This window comes from Aphelocoma coerulescens, chromosome 2, assembly GCF_041296385.1.
Source record: "Aphelocoma coerulescens isolate FSJ_1873_10779 chromosome 2, UR_Acoe_1.0, whole genome shotgun sequence".
NCBI classification, from domain to species: domain Eukaryota; kingdom Metazoa; phylum Chordata; class Aves; order Passeriformes; family Corvidae; genus Aphelocoma; species Aphelocoma coerulescens.
Window position 1 is genome coordinate 5,069,868 of NC_091015.1, and position 13,725 is coordinate 5,083,592.

Here is a 13,725-nt window from a genome sequence, read left to right on the forward strand (position 1 = left end):
AGACCTATGGATATCCAAGTAACTGCCAGTTGCTTACCCTTAAAACACTTAATAAATGTATTTTCTCATCCAAAATAAAGTGTTAAATGGTCCACTCCTGCTAACCAGTCATTGAGGCTGAAATAAATGTCTTGTATATTAACAAAACTAGAACAAAACACACAGCACACATGGCTGAACTAAAAATAACCCCATGAGACATTTGATGCACACCACATGGAACCCTTTGGAATGGGAGGTATAACACGAGAAGCATCCAGGCTTGTACTTAAATGCATTAATTCAATATTAACATTAAGGGCTCCACAAAATCTGTTGAAAGGCTGTTGAAATGCATGGGGAACTTAAAATGCATCAATGAGAGCAACTTGACTAAAAGAGCTGACACTTGTATAAGAATGGTGGACACGCAGCCAAGCCCACAAAATCAAAACATTCACTAATAAGAACAGAAGAAGATTGCTGATAATCCATATGTGCTTCTCCATTATGTTCTTATTTGGGGGGAAAAATGGTGAGAAAGTGCTTTTTTGGTTGGTTGGGTTTTTGAGTGTCACTTAGCATAGAATTAAGAAATATTAGTAGATTTAGCATGTATATGAAACAAATACAAAAAACAAAGTACATATTCAAGCATGTGTGTACACAAACTTATGTAAATAATACAAATGCAGTAAAGTTTTGGTTGAGGAGAAACTGCTGTGATAAAATTCACCCCTGCTCTTGAAGCACACAGATTTTCTCACTGCAGATAAAGTACCAGATTCTGTCTGGAAAGGGTGTAGAGACCCCCCAGGAAGTGAGAGCTCTGAGTTCCCAGTGGCATTTGCTCCCCACAGGACAGGCTGGAGCACATCCCTGCCGTGCCCTTTCCATCAGGGCACACAGAGCCAGGAGCAAGCCACAGACAGGAGAATGGCTGGGATATAGCTCACCATGGCTTTATTGCCACCATGGTCTGGGAGGGGCAGGGTTTGTGGGATATGTAAGATTTTACTAACAACCAAAGGCTTTCACATCGACACTGCTGCAGCTTTTAGAAACCCCCATAATGAGTAAGAATCTTCCACAGCATCTGTGCACAAACATCCCAAACATCCACTCATTATAAAGGGTTTATGGGATTCAGGACACTAAGTGGATCAGGATTAACCATTTTAATGACTACCTAAGAGCTCCAGAGATAAAGCTACTGCCAACAAATACATTTTGGCACACAAAGCCAAGTGAATTTCTTGCAGGACTTACAGTGTGTTTCCTGCACGGATGAGTGTATCAGATGATGTGGGATCATGTTACCCTTGCTACATTACATGCCTTATAACAGATTTTATCTTCATAGTGGGTAAAATCTGCTTTTAAAACATTCCACCAAACCATGTGGAGGAAACAGGAACCAGCTGAGCTCCAAGGACACTCATTCCTTGTTTCTAAGTGAGCAATTAAAAAAAGATATTTCTCAAAATCATGGAAGGGTTCCATGAGATCTGAATCGCATCAAGAATGAGATAAGGAGCAGTGAAGCACCAAGGAAAACAAAACAAATTGCTTTACTATCTTGGGGGAGCATATGTACCCCTAAAAATATGGCTTTTAATTAAGGTGACTATTTGAATTTTTATCCAGGTCTCCATGCTCTAGAATAAAAGTAATGGAAGGCATTAAGAAGCTCATTTTTATCCTTTTACAATGGAATCAACATACTGGCTATTTGTTTGCTTAAGAATTATATATTAAATAAATATATTTATAACTACAATTTTTACATTTATTATGCAAAAAGTATAAAAATAACAGATATAAAATCTAGTAAGGTGCAGTATTAGTGCACAAATATGAAAAATTCAGTTCAAAAAGATCACAATGGACTGGGTTGGAAAGGACCTTAAAGACCATGTCATTTTAACCCCTGCCACAGGCAGGGACACCTTCCACTAGACCAGGTTGCTCAAGCCTCCATCCAGCCTGTCCTTGAACACTTCCAGGGATGGAGAATAACGTTTTCTTATTCTGTACAAGACTTAAAGACAAAAAGTCCTTAAAATTCATGCAATCATAAGGGTGCTGATCCTTATATGGCAAAATTCTCATGTGTTGTCAACAGGCTTTGAGTGCAGGGGTAAATTTATTCTGGTCGAAGCAAGTTTGGGAGAGCAGTTACAATGCTACCCCTCCAGGGCAACTACTTCAAGGCACCTGCTGAGAAGTGGCTTCACCTTGACTTAATTCCCAGGACAACATCTGAAAGCTACAGCACACCGCCAACAACAGTGTCTGACACACCTCTGCATCCTCCTTCCCTTCCCAAATCACACAACCTTGCTCCTGCATCCTTCAGAAAGGCAGGGCTAAGCTCAACAAATGCCTGACTCCCATTTCAAGAGTTAAACTTCTTTCCTTTTTCTATGCATAGAATTTACTTTGAGGCCTAAAACATCCACTCTGATTAAACCCTTAGAAACGACAATTATATGCAGAAGCACCCTAAACTGACTATTTTGGATGGCTTTGCTTACCAGTAAAACAGGTGCATCCAAGCTAATAATAGTTCTGATTTCCATAAACTTCAACCAGCTCTCCTACCACGTAAGGAACCAAGTTCCTCCATGCTTGAGAGGTGTCTTTTGTAAAAGCCTCTTCTTCCAGCCTCATAGGTTGGGAACAAATTTCTCCAACTCTGTCTCTCTCTCAAAACCTTTATGTAGAAGCACCCTAATGCTCAGCCATTGGGGAGTAAAATAAATCATGAGTGGTTTTATCATTCCATTAGCAGCTGATGGATAAAACAGCCACTTAAAATTCATTTCCTGTCACTAGCCAAGCAGGTGAAATAGTAAGAATCAAGAAAAGAATCCAGCTTCTAGCCAAGCTTTATAAATGTTTATCATGGAATTGTTTGGGTTGGAAGGCACCTTACAGATCACCTCATTCCACCCCCTGCCATGGGCAGGGACACCTTCCACTATCCCAGGTTGCTCCTAGCCCTGTCCAAATTGGTCTTGACCACTTCCAGGGATGGGAAGCTTCTCTGGGAAACACAACCAATCTAGATCTAAATTTACAATGCACTGCTGAGATACAGATCAGTGTCATGGACATCCAGTGTCATTAGTTTGTGAAGTGAAAAAATACCACATAGCACAGTAAGAGCAGACAAAACATCATAAACCAGCACAAAACCACCTGTAAAAACCAGCTTTTGAGCTAAGCAATGCCTGGAGAACAAATGTAGTAGTAAGAAAAGGAAACAATGAGCTCTTTGATGCATGCTGCTGTCAGGGAAATACTACTTCATAAATAGGAGTACATCAAACAAATATCAAGATATAATAAAATCCCCCTCCTTAGGGGTGTAACCTGCAAAAACTCGTCTATAGCACAGGCAATTAAGTCAATAAAGGGATATTATACTCTGGATTCTTTGTATTTTAAAGCATATCCAGCTTTTCTCTGGCAAGGTAAGGGAATTCTTTATATAGAATTGAGAGTGCTTCCCTTAACCACAGAAAACGCTAAATGCTCTGAAGAGATGTACATTTCCTCTGTGTGATAAATGATGTGTTCAGAAGCCAAACCCACCTCTGTTTTGAAAGCTCCTAATGCTATTTCAAGCCTAATCAATATGTCATTTGATCACACTAGATAGGTACAGCTGAAACTTGCACTTGTCACTAGGCAGCTTTGCACATTGATAAAGCATTAAGTCTCTTCCATCGTGAAAGCTGTAAAAACATCTAAAGGGCTGGCAGTATCACAAACAAGAACAAAAGTGTGGGGGACCATAAAATAAAACCATTTTCATGAGTTTTACTGTTAAAGAGTCTTGACTTTTTATACACACTTTGGTAATTCCAGTCTCCACCACGGCTACAACAATCTACTTGTAGCTATACGTGAGCCTGAACCACAGGATTTAATTCTTCCTCAAGTGTGCTGAGAATGTCTACACCCTGTAGACATTCTGACTGCCTGTGCCAGGGGTTTCCTTCAACAAATGCTGCCTGGAGCAGGGAAGGAATACGTCAGAAATTTGAGAAGAAAAAACCCTGCTCCTTGCTCATGTGTGCAAAGGGCCAGAGTGTTTTACACAGACTAAGCAGAAATAGGATGTGAAGCAGATCACAAAGTCATGAAATGGTTTGGGTTGGAAGGGACCTTGAAGATCACCCAGTTCCAACCCCCTGCATGGGCAGGGACACCTTCCTCTAGACCAGGTTGCTCAGAGCCCTGTCCAACCCGGCCTCGAAAAATTCCACGGAAGGGGCATCCACAGCTTCACTGGACAAACTACTCCAGCGTCTCACCACGCTCACAGTAAAGAATTTCTTCCTAAAATCTAATCTAAACCTACTCTGGCACCGGACACAGCCGAGACAGCGGCGGCAGGACCTTGCAGCTCTGCCGCTGCTGGGAATTCACGTTACACCAAAGCAGGTCCGGGGGCACCGCTCTTTCGGTCTCAGTTTACCTCCCCCCGTGCTCTGCCGCTTTTGATCTGAGCTGCTTCACCTCTGCCTTCTGCGGGCTGCAGAACCCGACCCCGTTCGGCAGCGAGCAGCAGCTCATCCCCCCCGGTGCCTCAGGCGGCCGCTCGCCCCCGCCACAGCGGCCAGCGGAGGCGGGGGAGAGACCCTGGGGGCGTGCGGCGGTGCCTCCCCTCACCGCAACGCTGCTGTGGGAGAGTGGGCGACTGCGCTGCCGTAGAAACCCCCAAGACCTGACATCCCGCAGCCGCTGGCGTGGCCCGCGAAACTCCGGGCTCCCCTTGAGGCGTCCTGGCCCCGCCGTGCCCTCACCTGCACTTTCCGCCGCCCCGCCGTGTTCTGCCGGTGATGCGCCGCCATCTTGCATGTTGACACTGTGGCGTCATGTCCGACCGGAAGTGCCGGCCCCCCTCGCCCGGCCCGCGCCCGGCAGGAGGGGGCGTGGCCAATGGGGGCGCGGCCAATGGGGGCGTGTCCGGCGTTCCCGCCCTGACGCGGCGCCCGCCATGTTGCCGCCTCATGAGGCCTGGCCTCAGCCGTGCCTCTGTGCGGGTCAGCTCTGTCCCCTTCCAGGCCCTGCTGCTCTTGCGCTGTCCCCGTCCAGCTCCCGATGTTCCTGCAGTGTGGTCGTCCCGCTTAGCTTCGTTCCGAGTGGCAGCAAAAAACTTACGTTGAAATAGGAAAGGGCCCGCTCGAATAAACAACATCAGTGGTTTCAGCTGTCAGTAATAATCAGACGGTCTTTTATCAGTAGTTTTGTACTTCATTAATAGTAATCAGAAGTTCCTCTGTGTGGGGCAGACAGTGTGGCTCTCTTCTCAAATAAGAAGTAGGGATGTTGGATAGAGCGTCGTGCTGGTTACTCTAAGGTTGTGGGTTTGATCCCCATATGGGGCATTTTCGTAAAAGTTGGACTTAATCATCCTTGAGGATCCCTTCCAATTTGGAATATTTGGTATCTCCTTCTGTATCTTCTGGGTGAAGAGCTGTATGAAGTTGTGTGCAGAACTCTTGTTGTTAGCACACGTTTTTGTTACACTGGTTACTTCCTTGTGGTAGAACAGTAAAGGTGCTAGTAGTTAATTAGTGAAAAAAAAATACTGTGAGAGATAACATGTAAAGGGTTAAGGATGAAACAATGCAATCAGGTATTCCTATTCTTCAGTGCTGGCTGCAAGGCTAAGTAGAAGATAAGGATATTTATTACTTCTGCTAATTTAAACTTTGCTTCTTTTGATACAGATCACTTTTTCTAGCAGTGCAGAATGCAGAGCGTCCTCATTGCAATTGCAAATGGAGGGTGTGTGGTTGTGAAATGAGACCTGCCTTGGCCAAAGTCCTTCCTTAACTGCAGTGTTTCACAGAATCATGGAATTGTTTGGGTTGGAAAAGACCTTGAAGCTCATTCAATTTCAGTCTCCTGCCATGAGCAGGGACATCTTCCACTGTCCCAGGTTGCTCCAAGCCCTGTCCAGCCTGGCCTTGGCACTTCTAAGGATGGGGCAGCCACAGCTTCTCTGGGCAACTGCCAGTGCCTCACCACCCTCACAGTGAAGAATTTCCTACTAATAACTGAACTGTCATCCAGGATTTACTGGTTAGATTAAGCAAATTTAAGACAAAGTTAATGCTGCAATAATAATTTCTCTCCTTTAACCCAGAAGCAAGAGTTGCAGTTACAGACACACACCACTTCCACAGAACCACTGCAAGGACTGGGCTCATTGTACATTGTTCTGTGAGTGTATTTTTGTGGCTTTTACAGCAGATTTTGGACATGATGGAGTCGAAAACAGTGAGTTGTATTACGTGAATACCTTGCTTATGCAGACGTAGAATATGATATCTCAGGAGATTTTAGTCACACAAAACATTTAAATTGGCTTTCAGATCACCAAGTTTCACATCCCATAAAGCACAGCCTAAATACAGTAATTTCAAACAGTTGCATCTGAGTCATGCCCATAAATTATATACAGCCTACAACGCTTTTGTTTTCAAGCTATGTAGAATCTACCATGTCCTTTGGGAATTTTTTCAGTGATTATGTGATCTTAAAATGCATGTCTATTTCTTGAATTTATGTAGCTCTTATCCCAAGTAGAGAACCTATTACTGCTTTTCCTGGAGGATTAGAGAGGCCTTTCTTTATGCAAAACATTTTCTTCCTGTAGTTGTATAATTATATCTTTTAAAAATGGGGTTGGAAGTGATGTCCTAAAACCAATTAGTTAACTTATCCCAAAACAGCATGAACTCTACTGATGTAATTCCTGGAGATATCTGTTTTGTCCCTAGCTGCAACAGATGGTGATTCCAAAACCTTAATTTCCAACATACTCTACTTCTTCACTGTTCTCACTGCCAAAAAAGGTTCCTCTTGTGCTTCATCTGAATTTTCTGAGCTGCAGTCTCAGCCTGTTACTTCTTGTTTCACTCCCCGTGGACATGAAGATGAGTTTGTTCTACATTTCTTCTTAACTATTTGTCGTGCTGTCATGTTTCCTTCCATCTTCTCTCCACTGGACAAAATCATACTTCTCAGGCTCCAAATCATTCTTACAGTGTATTTCTAATACCTTTTAACATTTTATTTTAATTCTGCGACTGCTAAGCCTCAGGAGAGAGAATGCAGTAGCACACAGAGGAAGCTGGGAAACCCCTCAGCAATCTAGAAGTTACTATTATTAAGGAAATATAATCTTTATGGTCTTACTTATTATGATGTTCATTCGCTCAATGCTTACATTCTGGGCATTTCCATTCTTCCTTCTCTCCTTATCTCAACATCCTGGCTTCGCTCCTGAGACTTGTTTGGTTCTCCACCACTTCCTTTTTGGCTCAGCAGCAGTTTGCTCACTGCAGTGTTCTCAGAAATTCACAATCTAGCCTAAGAAGATCAGATCTTCATGGAAATTGAAAAATAATCCCTAGACTCATATAAACATCATATTCTTTCTCTTCCAAAACCTAAAGCAAACAGCTAATATTATAGACTAGCTCATCTTACCACTTTCCTACTAGGAAATGACACAAACACGATGAAAGGCTGGAACGTTTCCTGCATAACAAAGAAAACCTTACCTACCATGTTTCTTTTCTCTAATACTGCCTTTAGTTCAGGCTTGATAAACATACACACAGAAACCAGAAAATGTTCCCTATTATGATACTCATGTTTTCAGCAGCCCTCAGTAAATGTGATCCTTGTTGGACCAGGCAATCTCCAGAGATCTCTTCTGACCACAATGGTTCTGTGATACAAAGGGATCACTGTACTTTTTTTTCACCTTAAATTAATGACCTGTTGATCTGACAGGTTGAACAAACACTGCATTATATACATTAATAGCAGCCACAATCCACTAAAAGTTCTTTGATGCATAACGTAAAAAAAAAAAAGAGGAAACCACGTTTTTAAATGGCATAGAAATGTAAAAAGCAAAGGTTCTCTGTTTATAAGCAAAGTCAATTTCAAATCAAATGTGCAAAAGATGCTGACTGCTCTTAAAGACAATATTGTCTTTATTAAATGAATAATCCATTGCTGATTATGGATAATGACATGATGGTTGGGGTTTAAGAATGAAATTATTTCATTTTATCAAAGACTAATACAAAACTAATATCAGAATTTCAATACCTCTAAGACAAGACAATAAATCACTTAAGTGTATGCATGAAAATGACTGTGTTAGGAGAAGTCATCAACTTCTTAATGGACTAATGCATACTGAAATGTAGTCAGGCACTTTGCTCAGTATTTACAGAGAAAACTTCTCACTGCCTCATTCTTCTCCAACCCAGAATCCAATAAAACTCCATACTTTGTGCATGACAGCATCTGAAACACTTCAACAATTACCATTAGCCTGAAGCCAGCACATGACTAAACTGAACAAAACAAGCTCTCATCTTATAGTTGAAAAAAAAAACCCAAAAAAATAAACACATTTCACATTTGTCTTAAATCACACACTTCCCACTGCTGTAACAAATGCTTCCCAGTGTAAGTAACAATCAGATTCACGACACCTGAATGTACATAAGTCTATGGGACCTCATGAGATGCACCCCAAAGCCCTGAGGGATTTGTCTGATGTAGTTGCCAGGCCTCTCTCCATGGTATTTGAAATGTCCTAGCAGGCAGGTGAAGTCCCAGCTAACTGGGAAAAGGGAATCATTTTGTGCCCATCTTTAAAGAGGGTACAAAGGAGGCCCCTGGAAGCTCCCACCCTGTCAGCCGTCCCTCTGTGCCTGGGAAGATCACAGAACAGATCCTCCTAGAAGCTGTGCTGAGGCACACGGACGACAGGGAGGTGATGCAGGAAAGTCAGCGCAGCTTCACCAAGGACAAGTCCTGCCTGACCATCCCAGGGGCTTTCTGTGATGGAGTGACCACGTTAGTGGACAAGGGAAGGGCTCTGGATGTCATTTCTGTAAAGCCCTTAACATGGTCTCCCACAGCATCCTTCTCTCTGAACAGGAGAGTGATGGATTCAGTGAGTGGATTGTTTGGTGAATGAGTAATTGTTGTGATTTCACCCCAGCCAACAGCCAAGCCCCTCAGAGCCACTCGTTCACTCCCCCACCAGTGGGACAGCCTACAAGAAAGATGGAGAGAGTAATTACAAGTACAGAAATTCCTGTCACATGTAGTGACAGGAAAAGGGATGACAAGGGGGAATGGCTTCGGACTGAAAGAGAGCAAATTTAGATTAGGTACTAGGAATAAATTCTTCCTTGTGAAGGTGGTGAAACACTGGCACAGGTTGCTCAGAGGAGCTGTGGAAGCCTCATCCCTGGAAGTGTTCAAGGCCAGGTTAGATGGGGCCCTGGATGACCTGCCCATAGGAGGACACTGAAACTAGATGATTTCTAAGGTGCCTTCCAACCCAAACTGTTCTATAATTCTATGGTTTCTTTGTTTTTAATTTGTTAAGCTGTTTGCTTTTACATAGTTTTATATGAGTTGTATTCTTGACATGTTGAAGTTTAGAGTTTAATCTTACAGGGAGGTAAAGTAAGAAATAGGTGTGAAACCAAATACCTCAACCTTTGCTAGGGCTCTTGCATTTTCATTTCATGGTTGTGTTTGGGGCCATGCAATAAGAGGTGAGACTTCATAAACTGTGTTAACAAGACTGCATCAGAAGTGCTGGAAATCTTTCAGAGATTGTAGCAGCAGTATTTTGCTCTTAGCATGTTACTCTGGAGAAATGTAAAATGCTTCAAAAATACTAATACCGTTTTTCAGAACACTAAGAAGAAACAGATGGAATAACTTGAACTTAAGGCACTGAGATAATTTTCAGACTTCTTCAGTGTGCATTAGGTCATTAGGCAGAAAGCTACTTTGTGTAACAATGTGTTTAATGTGAACTTACCATAAAAGCTATTTCCTGTTGTTCTGTAAAGTCAATTAGCTATTTACCAAATACCAAATTTCATGTCTGTTGATTTCTTACTTCATTGTGCAGCATGAAAAAAGGGAAATGGCAATCATGCACATTATTGTCTTGATAAATACAGCATGTACTTTACACTGTTAGATTATTTTCTAAGAGAGATTGAGTTGCTCCTTTTGTTTATCTCACAGATAATTTGCCAAAGCCCCTCATTTTTTCTTTTTTTCTGGAATCATGCATTTGGAGATTTTTTATATTACTTTCTCTGTGTGCTGCTTCTGGTTTTACTGTATATGTAATATTTAGTTAATCTGTGTTCCAAGTGTAGCAAAGCAGATGCATTTCTGTATTTTCCTACCTTTTTTTTTTTTTTTTGCCTGATGTCCCTTATTATTTTTATTCTCGTTCCAGGGTTATGATATTTTATGAGGCATTCCTGGAATCTCATCTAGGACTTGATATTAGTCACCCTCAAAATTAAGGGGAATCTTGAAGCTTCTGGCCAGCAGCTGAATTAGTTCAGCCCACGAAGGATGCATTTGAGTTTGCACTGTAATAAATGTGCGTGCATTACTTAGAGATCACTCTTAATGTGATATTCCAGAGGTTATAGTGCTTCCCAAATTGTGAGCACTGCACTCCCTGTATGCCAGTTTAGGTTACAGACAGGAAGGACAATTGCAAATTCTCTGAAGTTGCAGCCTCAGTAAACAGAAATCTCTGCAAATAGTTTTCATTGCAAGTGTCTCCAATACAAATCCTAGAATTACCAAGGAGTACGAAATTTTATTGCTGAGCAGTGAAGTACCTTTTAACATAAATTTGTAAGAAACATCATTTATGAGCTGTTAGCATCAGTTAGCAACTGCTGCACAGCTCCAGATCTGTGTTATAACAAATCACTGTCCTCTGAAAATCTGCTCTGAATTCCTTGTGCACATCTGTACATAAAGCAAGGTGGGGATGCAAAATCAAAGGTCAACTGTGATCAGACAGTAATTATTTTGAGTATTCGAGAAGGCCACAGGTGTTTGCAAGTTTTTTCGGTACAAAATCGTCCATCCTGTTAAATACTTGTGCCATTTTTTTGGTCTACATTTGACTAGTTTTAACTTCAGCTTGAAGAACCATCCAGTATTAAAGGTCTCATTCATCTGCAAGTCTTTATGATTTTCTGCTGAGAAATTTTGTCTGTCATGCAATCACTTGTGCAGGTTTACAACACCTAAACAGCTCCTCCTCGTTAATGGAACTTTCTGATTTTAAAGTTGCTTGGAAAAGTTTTTTCATTGCATGTTGTAAGGAAGCAAAAATAACAGCTGATTTCTGTTAATAACAGCTTTTTGCTATGATTATGATTCGTGTTTATTTTTATTATGCCCAAAAGAGATGAGCTCTGTTTCTGTGGTGCAGCTATCTTTAACAAAACTCAAAATCTCTCTGTGCTCCCTCTGACATGATTTCCATTCCTTGCTCTCCAGGGTCTGAGACTTGTTTGTTTGAAATTCTTGTTCCATTCCCTCTTGTATCCATCTGGGATCTTGTGTCCTGCTTGTAATTTTAGCCAGTTTGAGACACAGTATCTTAATAATACAGATGCATCTTGAAGGGGCATGTAGTGAGAAGGAGATTTTTGATGATCTTAATTTCAGATGTCTCACTTACAGCAGGGGTTCCGTGGTCAACAAGTTATTGAGGGGAAGTCTCAGACAGGAAAAAGAGGTAAATCATGCTGAATTTGTTATACATATGTGAAATAGCTGTCTCATTCCTATAAATGGAAAAAAATAGGAAGGGAATGAACCCTTCTCCCTCTGAGACAGAGGCATGGGTGGTGTGTCTGTTATCCCACTGAACAGGAGATTTCTGGGATTGTACCACCGAGCATTTCTCAGTAGGTGGAAGCTAGGGGAGGAGGTGGCTGGATAGAATCTGAGGAGAAGAGGGTCCTGCAGTGTGCATGAATTGTCAGGTGCCTTGAAATCTTTAATGACTGCATTTCTGATCTGTAATTTAAAGCAGTAACTAATGTTTAGAGTTATGGCACAGTTACAAGGTACATTTAATTATGCAAAAATCTGGTTTTTTCAGCTCTTGACATCTGTACCCTCTTAGTCATTAAACTAATGGTGGTGTGCTAATGCTACCAACAAGAAATGTTTGTCTTGTGCTCTGGGAATAAAAAGGAAAAATAAAAGTGCTGTACTTTTCAGTTAGTGGAGGAAACAGAGCCATGTCAAGAGCATGGTGAATAAATTAACAGTAATTTCTATAATGAATTTAATTTTAGTAATTTATATAATGAACATTATCTTTTTGTTGTTAAACTTCAGCTTTTTTATTTCCTCCATTTTCCTCCTCCTATTTCCACAGGAATAATGAATGAAAATGGGAGGAAAACTGTGTCATTACTCTGAGGCTGGTTTTCTGCCCTCTCCCCAGTGTAAGAAACTGCCTTCCTAATGGGAGAAAGGAAATTTTCCACTGTAGCACGAGAAAAATAACTTGTCTAAGTGTTTTGTGGTTAGCTGCAAGTCCTAAACTGCTGGAGATAAAAAGTCTTGTTCTCTGAGCTCTTGCTTTTTGGATATTAAATATTACAGGGTACGGAAGGAGTGCAATTCTTTTTGCTGTGTTGAGGTCTGTGTTTATCCCCTGTGCCCCATTTTTCACAGGGACAAATGGATGGAGAAGATGCAGCAGAATAAATACATGCAGGTAGGGGTCTTTATTGCATTTAGTGGTATTAGCTGGTACAGGATTGTAAATGAAGCAGTTATGGTGCCTTTATAGAGTGATGGTTGAGTGATCTTTAAAATTCTGCTCTCTTAATTGAACTTGTCTTGAGAACATAATCTTGCTTTCTAGCAAAATAACTTACACTGAACTTGAAATGACTTGTTGCTGCTTGCACCACAGAACACTTAAGAGTTTTATTTCTTTTAAAAACATCTTCAGATGTACCTATCCAGAAAAATGTTTAATCACTGTTTGTTTCTTTGTGTGCATTAGTGCTGCCTGGCTTTTAAGGACAGCGTAGTTGCTTCGGTAGAATTCTTCCAACAAAACCCAGAGTAACTCTCTTATCATCAGGAAAGATGATAGGAAAGATTTGTGTTCTACTTAATAAAGAAAAAAATTATTTTAGACAGTAATGGGTTCTGTTGATGTAATTAAGAGGAAGAACTGTACTTAGCATTAGGGCTTACCATGAATGTGTGTGTGTTACTGTCCAATATCTGTTACTAGCAGGCTGTATGCATCACTTTTAAAAAAATAAATAAAAGTAATTTCAGATATGAGGATAAATGCTGTGATTTTCATTTTGCTCAAACAAGGTTTGTATGTGTTAATGGAAGTTATGTCATAGTGTGCTATTGAATGTATTTTGGGCTCTGATCTTGTCTATAATAGATAGTATATTTGAATTTCAGATTTTGTCTGTATGAGATATAATGAACATACATCAGAGCCTGGGAATATTAAAGGTAGAAATTAGGAATGAAAAATAGTAATATATACTCAAATTTCTAACCAAAAGCTTTTAATGAAAGGCAAATTTTGTGCCAATGTTTAATGCATGCCTGCATGGTTTAGAGCTTGGAATGCAACGTGAAACAGGAGACCTTTTGCTTTCTTACCATGTCACACATATATTTCCAAATGAACAAAAATCCATCTTTGCTTTTAATAAATGTAGCTATGATTTCAGCAGAAAGAAAATAATTGATTGATTTTTAGGTGATTATTCTTCAAAAGTATCGCCCAAGCACTTTTCCCTTTCTTACAGTGTTGTCAGTGAGAGCACAAAATTTCATTTACTGTTTTCAGAA

At 40.8% G+C, this 13,725-nt stretch overlaps 1 protein-coding gene across 1 annotated transcript in view; it reads right to left on the minus strand.

Annotated features, from left to right (window-relative positions):
- Positions 1 to 4,865, minus strand: part of WDR48 (WD repeat domain 48) — a 31,252-nt gene extending 26,387 nt beyond the window's left edge. Inside the window, exon 1 of the mRNA XM_069006333.1 lies at positions 4,797 to 4,865. Coding sequence (XP_068862434.1) covers positions 4,797 to 4,844 — 48 coding nt within the window. The 5' untranslated portion in view covers positions 4,845 to 4,865. The remainder of the gene's footprint in view (positions 1 to 4,796) is intronic.
- Positions 4,866 to 13,725: the final 8,860 nt, after the last annotated feature.